Below are 16668 nucleotides of genomic sequence, written 5' to 3'. Positions count from 1 at the left end.
TTGTAGTAAATAAAATTTTTGCAGGCAAATTTATTAGTTACGTTTTATCTTTTGAGCACTTTCAGTATTTAAGATAAATTTATATTTTTTTTTCTTAAAAAATAAAAATACATATTACTTATATATATATATATATATATATATATATATATAAGTATATATATATATATATACTTATATATATATACATATATAAGTATATAAGTATATATATATATATATATATATATATATATATACAAAATAATTTTTAAAAATTTTTATCTTTAGCACGTTTAATTTCTTTAGATTAAATATTTATATATTAGAAAAAGCTTGTGCGCATTCGATAATAAAAATGTCTGTTCTAAGTATAATTTAAAATGCACATATGAAATACAAAATGATTAATCTATTTTTTCAACTCCGCTTGATAAATATTGCGTTACGGGATCTTTCGATTTTCTTGCTCCCAATTTTAACCAGAAACCTCCCTCCGCCATTATGATCTGTGCCTTTTTATCTAGTGTTAAGGGATCTCTGGTCTTAGTGTCAGGTTCAACATCGCAACGGCACAGCAGGTAGAATAACATGATCTTCATTTGGAGTAGGGCAAATCTGTTACCTAGGCAAATCCTGGGTCCGACACCAAATGGTATGTAGACCGAGTTGTTTACGTCGCCGTTCAAGAATCTGTCGGGATCGAACTTGTTCGGCTGTGAAAAGTACTTGGGGTCGTGATGTAGAGCGTAACTTGAAAACCATACAACATCTCCGGGCTTCAAGGTGACCGATTCGCCGTCTAAAGTCGCCGGTGGCAATTCGAATTCTTTCACGCACAGCCTATTAAGGAAACTCGCTATCGGATACAATCTGAGAGTTTCATTCACAACGGCGTCCAAGTACTTCATACCGTTGATGGCTTCATAAGTCGGCTTGCCATTGGTCTCCCTAAGAACTTGATCAATTTCATTTCTTAATTTGTTCTGAACATCAAGTTTGGTAGCGACCTCATGCACCAGGAAGGACGAGGCCGTTGACACAGAATCAAATCCACCGAAGAAAAAAATGAACGCCTGAGCAGTCATCTCTTCAATGTTGAATTTAGATTCTTGATTCTTATTCCTAGTCTCCATCATCAGTTGAATCATGTCTGGTCGAACAATCCCCTGCTCATCTCGAATTTTTATCGTGCTGCTGACGACATCTTTGAAGAAGCTTTCCACTTTTGCGCTGAACATTCTCAACTTGAGATACTTTGTCAGCAACGGAAAGTAGCCATGCATGAAAAACATGAAAGACAGCCACCAATTAAACATAAAGTTGTTTTTGCCGAGTAAGAAGAACTCATTATTCGGATTTTTAAACGAATCCACACTTATGCCGAAGGCACATGTAGCCACTACGTCGTTAGTGTATCTGGAGAGCGTATCTTTCATATCATACGTTTTACCAATCTTTCCGGTTTGTGCCACAGAATTCGTGAAGTTCTCGGCACATTCGCACATAAGACCGAACATCATTTTCATCTTACTGGATGTGAAAGCTGGACTGAGAAGCTTCCGCATCTCGCGCCAGTGATCGCCTCGTAGACCGAATAAATTTTTACTGGTCATTGGCTCGTCATCACTCACAAAGTTACGGTGATCACAGAAGTTGTCGAAATTTTTGATAGCAATTGTGGAGATCAATTCCGGATCACGAACGAGGTATATCGGTTTTGCAAGATCGTAGAAGCCGACATATTTCGCTTCCGGAAAAAGATTGTATATTCTGCATATGAGCTCCGCAAAAGATTCACGTTGGAATATAAAGGGCGTCAAGTTACCCAATAACGGAATTGGTCGTACATGTGGAATCTTAAGCCGCTCGAAATGAGAGAATTTGCTTACAACAAAATAATACAAACAGACACCCGCCGTGAGGATAGTCAGGAACAATGTAGATAACTCCATCACGTTATTATTTTTTTACTTCGTTACATAAGAAGAAAATGTATTGGTGATTGATGGATTGTTCGTCCAAAGTGAAACAATTTGTATATATCTCTATTTGACCATCAACAATAACGTGAACAAAATTTGAATTGTTGTTGATTTTGCTCTTCTATTCAATTGTCATTTTGCAAAATTCGTTGTTAAAATTGTGTTGACATTGAGAAAAAAATTTTTAATCCAGATTATTCACTATGAATTCGATAAATTATCTGACAATGACACATACTTCACGCTTGAGAACGTGCAACTGACTGCTTATCGTTCATCAAAATGAAATTGCACATTGATATGAAGTAAAGAAGGCGCTGCAATCATTCTTCGCAAATTTATCGAGGACATGAGAAATTGTTATTAAGTAAATTGGGTTAAAGGTTAAGTGATGTGTTGCATGGATCTTTTGCAGTGTCATTATTTATTTTCGAGGCAATAACAATTTTTTGCTGAATATGCTAAATATTTTATTATTTTTAATATATGTTGTTTTTTATTTTATTCTACATGTCTATTAAAAATATGTAAACTTTTTCAATAGTTTTTTATTCTTATACTTGTATATAATATAACGGATTTATATATATAAATATATATATATATATATATATATACATACATAAATAAATAAATACATATGTGTGTGGTATGTGTAATAATAATAACATTATATATATATATATATATATATATATATATATATATATATATGATATGTAAAATATATTATATATAATTTATTTATTTTAAATAACAACATTATTCAATATACTAATATACTAATATATTATTTACAGAAGACATTTAATTAGATTAAAGAGAAATATAGAAATTATTAAAATAATAATTAAGTGAAGACTTAAAAAAAGATAAGAAGATTATATGTCAATATCGATAAAATTATAATTGTTGCGTTGTAAAAGAACATTTTTTTCTTTTAACTTAATTATTTTACGTTTAAAAGAGCAAAAAGATATATTTCTGCATGTGCATTCAATTTTAGTGACGTAACAGAGATTTACTTTAATTATAATTCTATGCTGGGAATAATTTACAAATATGTCTGCTATCCTAATCTCTCTTCTCAACGTCATTCAATAAGTAATGTGAAATAAGAGCTTTCAATTTTCTGTCTCGCAACTTCAACTAGAAACAACCTCACGCTATCATATGTATGTGGACTAAGCCTTCATACTGAATTCCGTGGAAATCCTAGTCTTAGCATTAAATTTTTGCGAACGCAACGCCACAGCAAGTAACATGATGTTTATTTCCATTAAAGGAAATCTGTTAGCTGTGTAGATCCTAGATAAGCTAAACAGTATATAGATCCAGTTGTTGGCACATTACCGTTCAAATATTTATCAGTATCAAGCTTATCTAATTGCGAGTCGCAATGCAAAGCATGACTTGATATTTACGCTGTTGAAAAATTTGTTTCCTTGTTAAAAAATGCCGCTTAAAATTTTTGTGTTAAATATTTAACACATTTACGTGCTAATTTAACATATTGTGTCAATCGAACTGAAATATTAAATTGTTAGAACAACTGAAAAAAGTGTAAAAATAACACAATGTGCACATATTTTTATAGTTTTATAATTTTATACAATAAATATGTATTATTGGTGATAGGATTTATCTGTTAAAATTTACAGAAAAAAAATGTTGATTTTGTTCTATAATAGAAGTGAGAGTGATTACACACCGCCAATACCATTCTTTTTTTTAATTAATTTTATCATTAAAAACATATTGATTTTACACAAAATTTATTTCAAATTATTATAAAGTATCTATTTTGTTGAAATATTAATGAAATATTAATATTAATGTCACCATTTAACATATCTATATTATATTAAGGGGACATACTTGTTTGAAACCTCGAAAAATGAAGAAATTTTCTAGATTTTTTAAATTAATTATTCATAAAAGGCTAATATTATATTAATTCAACAAATTATCTGTTAATAAAAAACGCACTGTAAAATTCCTGACTGCTTACGTCATAGAATAGAAATAATAACTTTTCAAAATGCGCAGCGAGAAATACGTACGTCACAAGAAATTGTCATTGATATACTGTGTTCTTTATCAATTTATTTATTCATTCATCAAGTGTGTGACTTGTTATTCTTTAAGTGATTCAAGTCTAATAGATGATAAGCCTCACTTTAGCAATATTATTGTTCACTATTTTTAATATAAAAATAGATGAAAATTTAATCACAACGAATAGAAACATATCAATATTTTAATAAATATAGAATTAAATTTTTTAATCAAAAAATAGATTTTAATATAGAAAAACGTTTTTTAAAAAATTTTTTCTTAATCAATGGCGTTATCATCGATTTATATAAAATGTTCAATAAATGTCATGATATAATTAGAAATTATTTTTGATCTAAAATAATATAAAATATAAAATAATATTTAGTTTAATTAGTTATATTAATTTTGATTAATTATTTTAATTATAATTTTGATAAAAATAATTATACATATACATATTAAAATTATGCGAGAGATTTTAAACATTGAGAGTGTAGTAGTTAATTATATGTTATAATGTGTGATATTCATTTATATAATTATGTATTTATTTTGATTAATTATAAATATTAACCATTAATATAAATGTTCATTTTACTTTTAAATATTTTAAGCAAGTTTTATTGTGCTATTCGTAATTGGAATTAATTTATATAAAATTATTTAATATTATATACTGAAAGTTTTAATTTTTACAAAATATTATAAAAATTGAAATGCGGCTAAAATTTGGATAAATTCTTCATATTTCAAACTTGTTCATTTTCCGCCACGTGCATTTCATTGGCATCAGCGCAACGTGATACAATTTTCAACTTTTATATTCACTGAGATATAAAATTTCTATTTAACGCAGTGAAGAATAAATGCAATTTCTACGATATCAATGTACAATAATTTTCGAACAATAGACAATAATCATTTTAACAAAAAGATCTATCAATGAGTAAATAGCATAAATGGCGGTTTGCAATTTGAAGAACATAATGCTCTATCAAATAAACGAGATAATGATGAAAACGATACGAGAAATTGTAGTATTTAAAGAATGAGGGCTTCTATGTTATCGTAACATGATTGGCACCCCAAGGACTCTCAATATTTGTTATTTCATGCGAATACGAGATACGTATCAATAAAGTCTACGGTCATTGCGCTCGTATTGACAATGAGTCACATGAATTTATATATACATATATATATATATATATGTATTTCATAAAATAAATTACAATGAAGTATACCTTTAATTCTTAATATTCGGAAATATAAAGTGTGCATATTTGCGAAATAAATGCTTTAAAAAATATACTTGACATTTTACGCAATTTTAATTTCGTGCATTTAATATTTTTGCCATAGGTCAGCTGAATGCATAATATATACAGCTGCATTTTATACATAGCACATTTTTATGTTTAAAGCTCAGTTAGTATCTCATTGCTCGTAAAGTTTACGCTTACGTTTGTGTGTTAGTTATTGTGTTTCATCAACGTTTTAGAAGAACGTATTTTATTAATTTACCATTAAGATTTTAATAAACAAGTGTTTATACGACCAAACTGGCAATTTATTGTTTGATTATTATATCACGACGTTTCGACCATATGGTTTTGGTCCTTATCAAGTGAAAGTTATATTAAGAGTAGAAAGAGAAAAATCGAAATGTCAAACTGACATTGTGTCAACCACTATGTTTGGAATACTGAGATCAACTGTCGATCTCAGTATTCCAAACATAGTGGTTGACACAATGTCAGTTTGACATTTCGATTTTTCTCTTTCTACTTTTTAATTATAACTTTCACTTGATAAGGACCAAAACCATATGGTCGAAACGTCGTGATATAATAATCAAACAATAAATTGCCAGTTTGGTCGTATAAACACTTGTTTATTAATTTATTTACTGGCGACATTTTTAAAATTAAACATAATATTAAGATTTTAATTAAAAGCAAAAGATAAATATATTGAATATTTACACATAAATTCGATTTAACTGATTCTAAATAAATGTAACCACAAACTATTTTGTAATATGTATTTGTTAATAATAAACAGAAAAATGATACGTGATACTCGTTAAATTTCATTTTTTAATAACATTTATCTCTTGAAAAAAAGAAGGCAGAAAAAAATCGTTATTGTACATGTTCGACTTGCAATCTTTTGCAGTACAATTTTGTTAATCTTAATAAATATAATTTTTTAACAAGAAAAAGTGTATGTATTTTTTTTAAAAAACTACATAAACGCAAATATGCCTCGAGATATGAAATGAAACCGACATCCGCACGCCAACAATCAATTACGTAACTAATAAAATAAATTGATAGCTTTTACATACATGTGCAACATCGGAGTAAAAGCATTTTGCTTTTCAAAATTATTTTCAGAGTGGCAACAGCAGCAATAATGGTGCCGGTTATATAAACATGGTTTCGCTCGTGGGTGCAAATGGAACGCGGAGACCACCCTCCCAGCAATTATCCTTCCATTCTTCTAATAGTAAGAATCATTCTCGGCATCAATCTGCATCTGTCCCGCCGTCAACACCACGAAACGCCTATCAAATGACCGAAATTGAAGCTCCGTGTATGCGTAAGTTTTTACTGTGTGATGCGAGATTTAGGTCGACGGAGATGGGAATTTCTCCATAAAGTATACTTTACATAATAAAGATCACGCTTTTACGGCGAAGAGTTATGGGACGGTAAAGTTAAGTTCTTTTGCGGAATTTAGAATGACTTTTTCTCGTAAATATGATACAAAACTTTCTCGTGAGCATTGTTTTTTTTTTTTTTTTGCATGACGTTTATAGCAGCATTGCTAATAGATGATCCGTGGAATTGTTAAAAACATAAAACTTCATAAAAGTTTTAAATGCTCCAGTGATGAGAAAGATGTCTCTTACAAAATCACAATATTAAGTTCTCTGCATTCAGCAAATTTAAAAAGATATGTTTTTATTGTGTAAGAGAGAAATGAACTTCCTATTTTTACATTTTTAAATAGGAATAAAAGCTTGTACATGGGATTTATTTTTTACTTCGCAGACGTAATGTCATCTTCTCGGAATCTCGGATCGACCAGATTTAATCAAGAAAGCATCACTAAAATGCTTGTACTTATTAGCACTGTCTTTATATTACTTAATTTACCGAGGTGAGCATTTCTTTGATGTGTGATTTTTTGACATTTTTTTCTTTTTCTTTTTTTCCTTTTTTTTTCAGACTTTTGATCTCTCAACTGTTTTCTACGAATATTTTCATTTACAAAAATGTATTTTTGTTCATGTAACAAAATATTAATCTAATTAAGATCTTATTTCTTGCAATGAGCAGTAAAAATATGTGACCGGTTTTTGTTTTAATAGATATAAATTGTAAAGTAAATATCAATTATAATTTATATACGGTGCACAGTTGGAAAATTGGGTTTAAATTTAATTGCATATTGCATATTCCAAACAGTTCACACAATTTTTGTGTTAATATAACATAGATATGTTAAATGGTGAAATTAATACTATGTTCATATTTTAACAAAAAATAAATGCAAACTTCATAGCAATTTAAAATAAATTTTATGTAAAATCCACATATTTTTAATGATAAAAATTAACTAGAAAAAATATTATTGGCAGTCTGTAGTCACTCTCGCTTGTATTATAGAATAAAATCAACATTCTCTTTCTATAAATTTTAATAGATAAATCCTGTCATTAATGCGAAACATATCTATTGCGTAAAATGTAAAATATATGCACATTATGTTGTTTTTACATTTTTTTAAATTGTTTTAATAATTTAATTCTTGAGTTTAATTAACACAATAGCAATATGTCAAAATTAACACATGCATGTGTTAAATACACGAGAATTTTCACCAGCATATTTTTCGACAAGAAAACATGATTTTTCCAACTGTGTAGAAACTGAGAAGATCAATACATGACAAAATCTAATTCGCATGGAAATTGCATCATGAGTCGAGTTGTCGTTCTGTTTCAGCTACGTGATTCGATTATGCGTATTCTTCTTTACCCTGGCGAGGAAGGATACACCTGAGACACTTTGGTGTTTGCAGCAGTTCTTCATGCTGCTCTACTACACGAATTTCAGTATCAATTTTCTGCTGTACGCCATGTGCGGCATTACGTTTCGCCGTTGCCTGGAGCAGATACTACGCAGGATCATGAAGAGCATGACACTGTATCATTGCAATTCACAGAGGTACGTATAGCTAGAATTGCATTTAGTCGAAAATCCATCAGAGATCAAATTGAACCGTTGATTATATCGTGACTATTAGGGAACCAATTAGTCCGTGAAATGTCCACGCTCCCTTGGATCACATTGTTAATCTACTGTCTGTTTCCAACTGAGACTTTGGCCAAGATCGTGGCGGCTTTTGGGGTAAGCGGGTCCAAGTCCAAGATGATCCTGTTTGCGAAATTGCCTTGAAAAAACATCGCGTTCGCACAATGCAATCTTTCACGAAATAAGTGATGCAAACATTGTGTTTCGTGTCGATGATGAGACGATCAATTCAACACAAGATTCGCGAGAAAATGAGAAACTGTCAGTGTGAATTCGAGCGATTTTTTTTTGTGATAATTTTTTAATTTCTTATTTCTATTCAACTCTTGAGATATTATATATCATAACAAGATAACTTTTTTGAATGTGAAATCAAAATAAATCTATTGCGACGCAATTGTATAACAATATATAAATATTGCATTTACTTTATATTTTTATATCAATAATAATGAAATTATTTACGATTTACATAAATATTAATTTTTTTTTTTTTTTTTTAAAAAATAGACAATGCTAAGAAAATAATAAAATAATCTATCTACATTAAATGAACACTATAATTTTGAAACATTAAAATATTTTTTTATTAAAATAAATTGAATAAACTTTTATAACTCATCTAAAGATAATTACTTTCAAATTGTAAAAAAAATAATATTTTTATTCCTATATTGATAAACGCATAATTTTTACATACATTACATTTGCGTCATTCATTCGTAAATTTGTTATCATTTGAAGGACAAATAATGTTTTTCTAGTTAGAGAAAAGCTAGCAGAAAATAATGTACAGTGAAGAAACACACACAGCGCGCGCACAATTTCACTTATAAAAGTATATATAATTTTGTATTATTATTTTGTTATAATTTTTTTATATATGCGTAAATAAAGAAACCTAATATATTTAACATATTTATAATATCTTTATTATTATAGTTGCTGTGGATATCTATGTTGGTTCGTTAATCAATAATTGATAAAAAGTAAAGCTATTTCTACCAGTAAATGATAAGATTAGTCGTAGGACGTGATAAGATTAATGTACAACATAAACCGTAATGGAGAAAAATACTGTAATATCTTTTACGATAAAAGATAGAAACGTTGCTTGCATCGGATATTTTGAGAAATTTTCGATGGATGTTTTTGTAAAATGTGAATCGTGTTTTATAATACAAAAAAAACAGCGATAAAGAAAAATAAAAATAAAATATAGGATTTAATTTTATAATTTGCTATTTAAAATTGTAGATTTTTTCGCAACAAAATGCGATAAAAGAATCTATGTTTTTCCATTGTTATGTAACGTTTCTAAAGCAAATAAAACAGATTATTAAAAAGTTTTTAAGCAACAACAAATATTGACATGATATATAAAGCAAAAGAAATAAATTTGAGAATAATAACTTGTTTTCTAAGAAATAGCTAGTAGCACTTAATTGAGCATTTTTTGTAAAACTATATAATTATGTTTTCTTTTATTTTATTAGACATTTCTAAAGACTATATTTCTAAAGATAATATTGCGCCCATGTTTAACTGATCATACTTCTTTTTTTTTTTATAGATTTGCATTTTATAAAGATTATAAAACAAGGAAAAATCACTTGAGGTACGAGTTGGAAACGTTATTTATAAAAATATTTTTAATACAAATATTTTTGTTTAATATGTTAAGATTTATTTTTGCGTGCGCGCGCTGTCAATTACAGTATTTTATTTTTTAAAGATATAAAATAAACTTTCTTGTAAAACCAATTTTTTTAAAAATTCATTTGTTAATTAATTTGTAAAAGTATTACATATACCTATTTTTGCAAACTTTGAAAAAGAAACAAATGTTGTATACAAAAATATGTTATACATATATATACATATACACGTTTAATTAGCTTAGAAGAATAAAATGAACTACATAAAAATTTTTTTTTTCTCTATTATTTTTAGCATTTAATTTAATTAAATAGTGAATAATTGGGTTTTTATCAATTTAGTAATTAAAATAAGGTGTGTGTGCGTTTATATGTATGTGTGTATTGTGTGGTAACAAGCAGCAAAACGTCTATATGATATATTTTTTTTTTCTCGTATTATGTACTCTATCGACTAAACTTTTTTGCGCAAAGTTTGGCGCACTGTCATAAAACTCGGATTTACTTCGAGAACTGAAAAAAGTCAGAGGAATTTACTGAGAGATATATTACGACAGCTCATCGCAAAGTTGATCTCGTGTAAAAAAACTTTTCAGCAATTATAATATCTTTCCTGATAATCTTTTCAAACTTTTCATAACATTTCCTTTTTTTTTATCAATTATGTAATTTTCACATTATGTATTATGTATGTTTTAAATATATTGTACCACATTTTATCTACCAATTAAAAAATTTTGATGTATACCAAAGTAAAATAAGAGTAAGTTAAATTCTAGTTCTCGGTTTATAACATGTTCAAAAAAAAAAAAAAAAAAAAAAAATAACAGATAGCGATAATATTTAGTTATCATTAAAACATACATCAACAGGAAGTTAAAATCTATTTTAAATGCAATGTAGAATAAAATTTTTGAAGTCAATGTTTGCTAAAACTTTCGATTTGAATAGATTGTTAAATAACATTCGAAAGGTTATGACACAATTTATATAGCAACGTTGTAAAAGAATAAAAAAATGTAAAAATAAAACTTGTAATAATGTTCTGTTTCAAATTTATCTTTAAAATAAATTTGTGGGGAGAAGGAGGGAAATTGATTTTAAATTAATATTTAACTATATTTTAGTTCAAATGTTTTAATTTTTATTAATTTGACAACAGCATTGTTTTATAATTTTTATATAGCAATATAAATTATAGAAAAATATAATATATAAATGTGTTATAAAAAAATAAATAAATATGTTATAAAACAATATAATATATAAATTATATTTTTCTTTATTTTTTCAATAAAATTATAAAAATATAAAAAATATAAAAATATAAAAAAAAAAAACAGTTTATTGGGAAAAAATGTTGTGTAAGTTTCCTAATATTTTCTTTAAAAAATTTGCATTAAAATAAAATTTGATATTAATTTACTACAATAGTGTCATAAATTGAGGAAAAGAATATAAATTAGTTAAATGTTAAAAATATTGATTTTTTATCGAGAAAAAAATTGGCGAATAAATACGTAGATTGCACTTTTTATGTGAAACTTACAAAAGAAATTGAGTTACTACATTTCTCGTGTTCATTTCTCGCGTGTTACGTTTCTTTCGCGTTTTGTTTTTTGCTCAATTAAAGTGGAGATCGATTGAGCGAGAGCTCGTCTAGGGAAATCACAGGAAAAAAAATTTTTTCGACGTTTCTTTATGAAAAAGATATCTCTCTGGAACTACAATTTCATACAAATCTCAGATAAGGCTGTATTTTCGCGATTTTTTTTTTTTATGGTTTCAAATCTCATGCAGATAAATAGTAATGAATATAATCTCTGGCTTCGTGTGTAATACGAGATAATCTTGTATATATAATCTAAAGCATTTAACTCACGTATATAAAACATCCATTTATTTATGAATAATTTTATATATGAATTAATTGATTATATTTTATTAGGATGTTACGTTTTGTATATCGCATTTTCGTAATGGTATTAGTCAATCTTGTTATTTCTTGTGTGTGATATCTAAACGCATTTTTAGTTTTATAAGTATTTATGTTTATATGCTTTAAAGAGAGAGAGAGAGAGAAAGAAAGAATGAGAAAAATGGTGAGGAGGGGGAAGGGGGAGCGAAGAAAGAGAGGGAAAGACAGATAATATATACTGTTATTAACAGTAATAATATGTTATACATAATATTTTTACTTTTAAGAACACACACATCTAAAAATAAATTGTTAAAATCGTTAAATATAATAAAGGTCCAATAAAAGTGATTCTAAAAATCGAAATATGCAAATTGATTCTCTATTGTAACATCATATTCTCTATTATATCATCGATATTAAGAAATGACTTTAAAAGTCGCTAAATATCATCCTCACGTATATAATATCACATATATCAGTAAAATAATTATATATCCAACGAGAGAGGAGCATGAAAAAGTAAATGTATAAATATATCTGTTCTATAAAATTTCTATATTTTTTTATAAAAAAAATTTATTGTTAGTTGAGCTTCTCTTTTGAATCTATCACATTTATAAAACATATATTTTAAGAACAACAAAGAGTAGTTTAAGAGATATTAAAGAAAACGGGAATCTAAATATATATATATATATATATATATATATATATATATGTATACATATACACACGCAATAGTGTGATTATCATTGTGGTGCGCATTCCTGTATATAATGTATAATGTATTGCTTAAGGAAAAGATGTATTAAATATATATACAATATGTATGTACTGTGTATATTCTTGAACAATAGATATCATTACCCTTTGTTTAAGTGACAAAGCAAGGAGAGTCTCTCTACGTGACTATGCATTTCATTATCACATGCGATTATGTCAAAAGTGGGTCAGGTGTATTTTCTGTTTAAACATATTATTTTGTTTATATTTGAATTGATTAGGAAGTTGATACGTTGTAAATGATATTCGTTTTCACATAATACATCTTTAGCAACGTGTTGAATTAAATGTATGAAATATTGTGTATTTTCATCTACTGCATTAATATATTAAAATCAGTATAGTGAAATCACATAAAATTAGGTTTACGATCCCAAATTTATTGACACGCGCTATTAATGTACTAGTCTAAACGAACATGATAAGCGTTTAAATGTATTATATTGATATTACGTAGCATTTTTCATGTATATATACATTATATATATATTTATGTATATTACAGTCTTCATGATACAATTACTATTTATATGTTATGTAAATAAATTAATGTTGTTTTTTGAAAAGAGATTCGAGAAAATCATTTTATTCCACTTTAGGCATTGAAAATTTATTTATAAATCACGTTCTGTTTTTGGGAAGAAATAAACTGTTGGTGTATATATGTACTTATCACTTTTTATTTTCTGTAAAAAATGAGATAATGTATCTTTCGTCTGATGAAATATCGGATATTTTCTCAGAGCACTAAAGAAATGTAGATTTTGTTAGCTTGACTCTTTACACATACTCTGGACATATATTCTGCAAAAATACGTATATGGAAAGAATAACATATGGTATATACAGAGTGTCCCGAAATTAAATGTCAAAACTTTAGGAGAATTTCTTAGTTCATCAATCTCTCACACGCACCCAAAGTTTTGGCATTTAATTTCGGGACACCCAGTATATACTATGTGCATGGATACGTATTGTATTGTATGTGATCAAGCATATTAATCTTACTAAAAGTATGTTTATTTCTCCATTTCGCTTGATTTACATGATCAATTCTTGATTGATCAGATCCATATTGCTAGATCGGATACGTCATCAACATCATCAGTCACCATTAATATAAAGTCTTTTCACATTTTGCATCATAAATAATTGAATTTCTTAGTTAAATATAGAAAATAATAAAAAAAAATTGCCACGTTTCTCATTTATCATGGAAGAAGTCACTTTAAAATTAGAAAACTTCTAATTTAACAGAATAAATGGATAATAAAACAAGAATATAATTTGAGTTCCACCTCAAGCAAGCATCTTTGTATTTAATATGAAGAATTATGTCACTTTCAAATGCGAGAATTTATGTCTTTATTTATCTTTTACACACACACACACACACACACACACACACACACACACACACACGCGCGCACACGCACACGCACACGCACACACACACACACACACACACACACACACACCACACACATATATATATATATATATATATATATACATATGAGAAATAAATATGCAATATATATGTGTGTATAAAATCTTATTTTTATTAAAATATCTTAAAAAAATATAAACCTTTTGTATTTTCCATTCATTTTTGTCATAATACTTTGTAAAAATATTTGTTTATTTTCGTACTAAAATATCAAATTATAAAATATAATTACTGGAAATATAACTCTGCGTAAACAACAGTATATTCTCTACGTTAATAATAGTTTTTCTAAATACCTTTTTGTTCCTTTTTTTTTATAAATTTTCTGTTTATTCTTACTGTTATTATGTAAGATGTATAACAGTTAAAATTATATGACTACTTAAAAAATAATAAAATAATTAAATTGCCAAGCTAAGTTTGAGCTGTAAAATTACTAATATTTTATAAAATATCTATAAAAGACAATATTTTATAAGATTTCTGTAAAAAAGCATTATGTCTATTAATTAAAGAAAACTTGTTTGAAATAATCTAAAGAGCTTTAATTTTTCATTAAAAAAATAAAATTTTCGACACTTTGTATAATATCCAGACAAGTAATTTGCAGTCGAATTACTGCAATTGAGTGAAGAAATCTTATTCTTTTTAAAAATTCTTTTCCTTTGATCATTTATAAATCTTCGTGAAATAGATACTTCGAAATGATAAAATTATTTGAACGCATCAAACTAGTATCGCGATACAGATTAATGTTGCTTGGAATAAAGTTTCGTTGAGCGCGCGAAAATACGACGATTAAAATATTAACGCTAGCACTACGTAGAAATTCAAAGGCGGTTTTTCATCTAAAGATCTATACGGGATAACAGAAAAATGTTTATCCTGCTCGACACTTACCTTAGTCTTGCCGGACCCAGTTGGACCCACGAGCATTAATCCGCTGCGCACCAGCGTGGTTTCATATAGCTGAATCACCTTTCTCACGAAGTCTGTAATCAGAATTGCGCAGTTAATAGATTCTACGAAGTATGGTTAAATTGTGGAAGCTCCGAATGCCGGTATCGATCCAACGCGCATATGGCATTGCCACCTTTTAGCGCGTGCTTCCAAATTGGATGCTTTAGTGTCTTTAATGCAAATACACGTTTCATACGCTGTGACATTTATTTTCATGATTTTCGTAATTTTGTGAAGTATAAACATATTAATATGAATGTGTTCTTTTTTTCTTTTTCTCTCTCTCTCGTGACGAGATGTATACATAAAATTACGAAGAAGCAACAAAAATATATATTCTCTAGAAAAAAATGTATTGCTTTTTGTGCGCTTTTTCTATGCATGCTAGTATAATACGTGATTAGCGTCTCTCGATTAGTAGCAATTAACAGTTTTATAAAATATTGTTAAAATATTTATATATCAATATTTATACAATAATTGTGTGTGTGTAAATAGAATATTTTATAGTAAAAATTATTTATCATTAAATAAATGTATAATTCATATAACATTTAAAAGCAAGCATGATTCTCAAACAATGTTATAGAAACATGTTATGGAAACGTGAAATTTTATTTAATATTTGCAATGCAAACAATAACTGAATTATTTATTCATCAAAATTAATATGCTATGAATATATAACAAATCATTTTATTTATATATTGGCTTGATATTTTAAACCTATTGACATTAATTTCGAACTCACTGTTTATATAATTTAAAATCTTTTTATGAGTGACATAAATCAATAACAAAAGAGAGGAAAATAAAGAATTTGTAACACATATAAAATTAAAATATTAATCTTGCAATATAATAGTCATATATATATATATATAACTATAATTGATTATTTGGCTTTAATTATTTCGCAGTCTAGATAGTCTTTTTGCTATAATCATGATTTTGGCTTATGATTCTCTGATTAGTTTCTGCATACTAATGATTGCATAACATCTATCTTATTAAGGCTTTCCGTATAAATACTCAACATTCTTAATTTATGTGACTAACGATTTAATAAAAATATATATTTATTAGAAAGTTCATAAATTTATAATATTAATAAAAAACATTATAATGACAAATTAATATTATTATTGCTTATCAAAATGTTTTATTTAAATTTTTACGCAATTGTTAAAAAATAAAAAAAATAATTTTTTACGAGAGAGAGAGAGAGAGAGAGAAGGAACATAAAAAGACTCTTATAGTTTAATAAACCGTGTATTAGAAGCAGAATTTTTTTTAAATGCGAGCTAAATAAAGTATTTATTACTCATTGAATAAAATACTTCCGGCATTAGAAGCTAAATTAATTTAACTATATATATATATATATATGTTTTTTAATTAAACAAAAATTAATAAAATACATTGGACTTCAACAATAGCTTGTTTTATATGTTACTCATAAGATGACGAATGCCGGTCACGAAACAGCAGTGATAACTTGTAAGTACGCAGTTAGTTAGTTTATTATTTATTTCTTTATTCATCA

At 27.1% G+C, this 16668-nt stretch overlaps 3 protein-coding genes across 4 annotated transcripts in view; 1 reads left to right on the top strand and 2 right to left on the bottom strand.

The window, feature by feature from the left end:
• Positions 1-8628, top strand: part of LOC126851562 (thyrotropin-releasing hormone receptor-like) — a 28739-nt gene extending 20111 nt beyond the window's left edge. For both annotated transcript variants that reach the window (XM_050595655.1, XM_050595654.1), the window contains exons 3-6: positions 6425-6629; positions 7085-7193; positions 8042-8263; positions 8343-8628. In XM_050595655.1, coding sequence (XP_050451612.1) covers positions 6425-6629; positions 7085-7193; positions 8042-8263; positions 8343-8361 — 555 coding nt within the window. In that variant the 3' untranslated portion in view covers positions 8362-8628. The remainder of the gene's footprint in view (positions 1-6424; positions 6630-7084; positions 7194-8041; positions 8264-8342) is intronic.
• The window catches only part of LOC126851650 (dynein axonemal heavy chain 1-like), an 85060-nt gene that overhangs the window by 53875 nt on the left and 14517 nt on the right, over positions 1-16668 (bottom strand). The window contains exon 23 of the mRNA XM_050595812.1: positions 15063-15154. Coding sequence (XP_050451769.1) covers positions 15063-15154 — 92 coding nt within the window. The remainder of the gene's footprint in view (positions 1-15062; positions 15155-16668) is intronic.
• LOC126851556 (cytochrome P450 9e2-like) lies at positions 251-2222 on the bottom strand. Its single transcript, XM_050595646.1, has one exon. The coding sequence runs from the start codon at positions 1932-1934 to the stop codon at positions 387-389; it is 1548 nt and encodes a 515-aa protein (XP_050451603.1). The 5' UTR covers positions 1935-2222; the 3' UTR covers positions 251-386.

This window comes from Cataglyphis hispanica, chromosome 8, assembly GCF_021464435.1.
Source record: "Cataglyphis hispanica isolate Lineage 1 chromosome 8, ULB_Chis1_1.0, whole genome shotgun sequence".
NCBI classification, from domain to species: Eukaryota; Metazoa; Arthropoda; class Insecta; order Hymenoptera; family Formicidae; genus Cataglyphis; species Cataglyphis hispanica.
This window is presented reverse-complemented; position numbering and strand designations above follow the sequence as displayed.

What these genes read in the sequence shown, in the direction of transcription:
- LOC126851556 (XM_050595646.1), bottom strand. Translation starts at nt 1,934, where the DNA reads ATGGAGTTATCTACATTGTTCCTGACTATCCTCACGGCGGGTGTCTGT.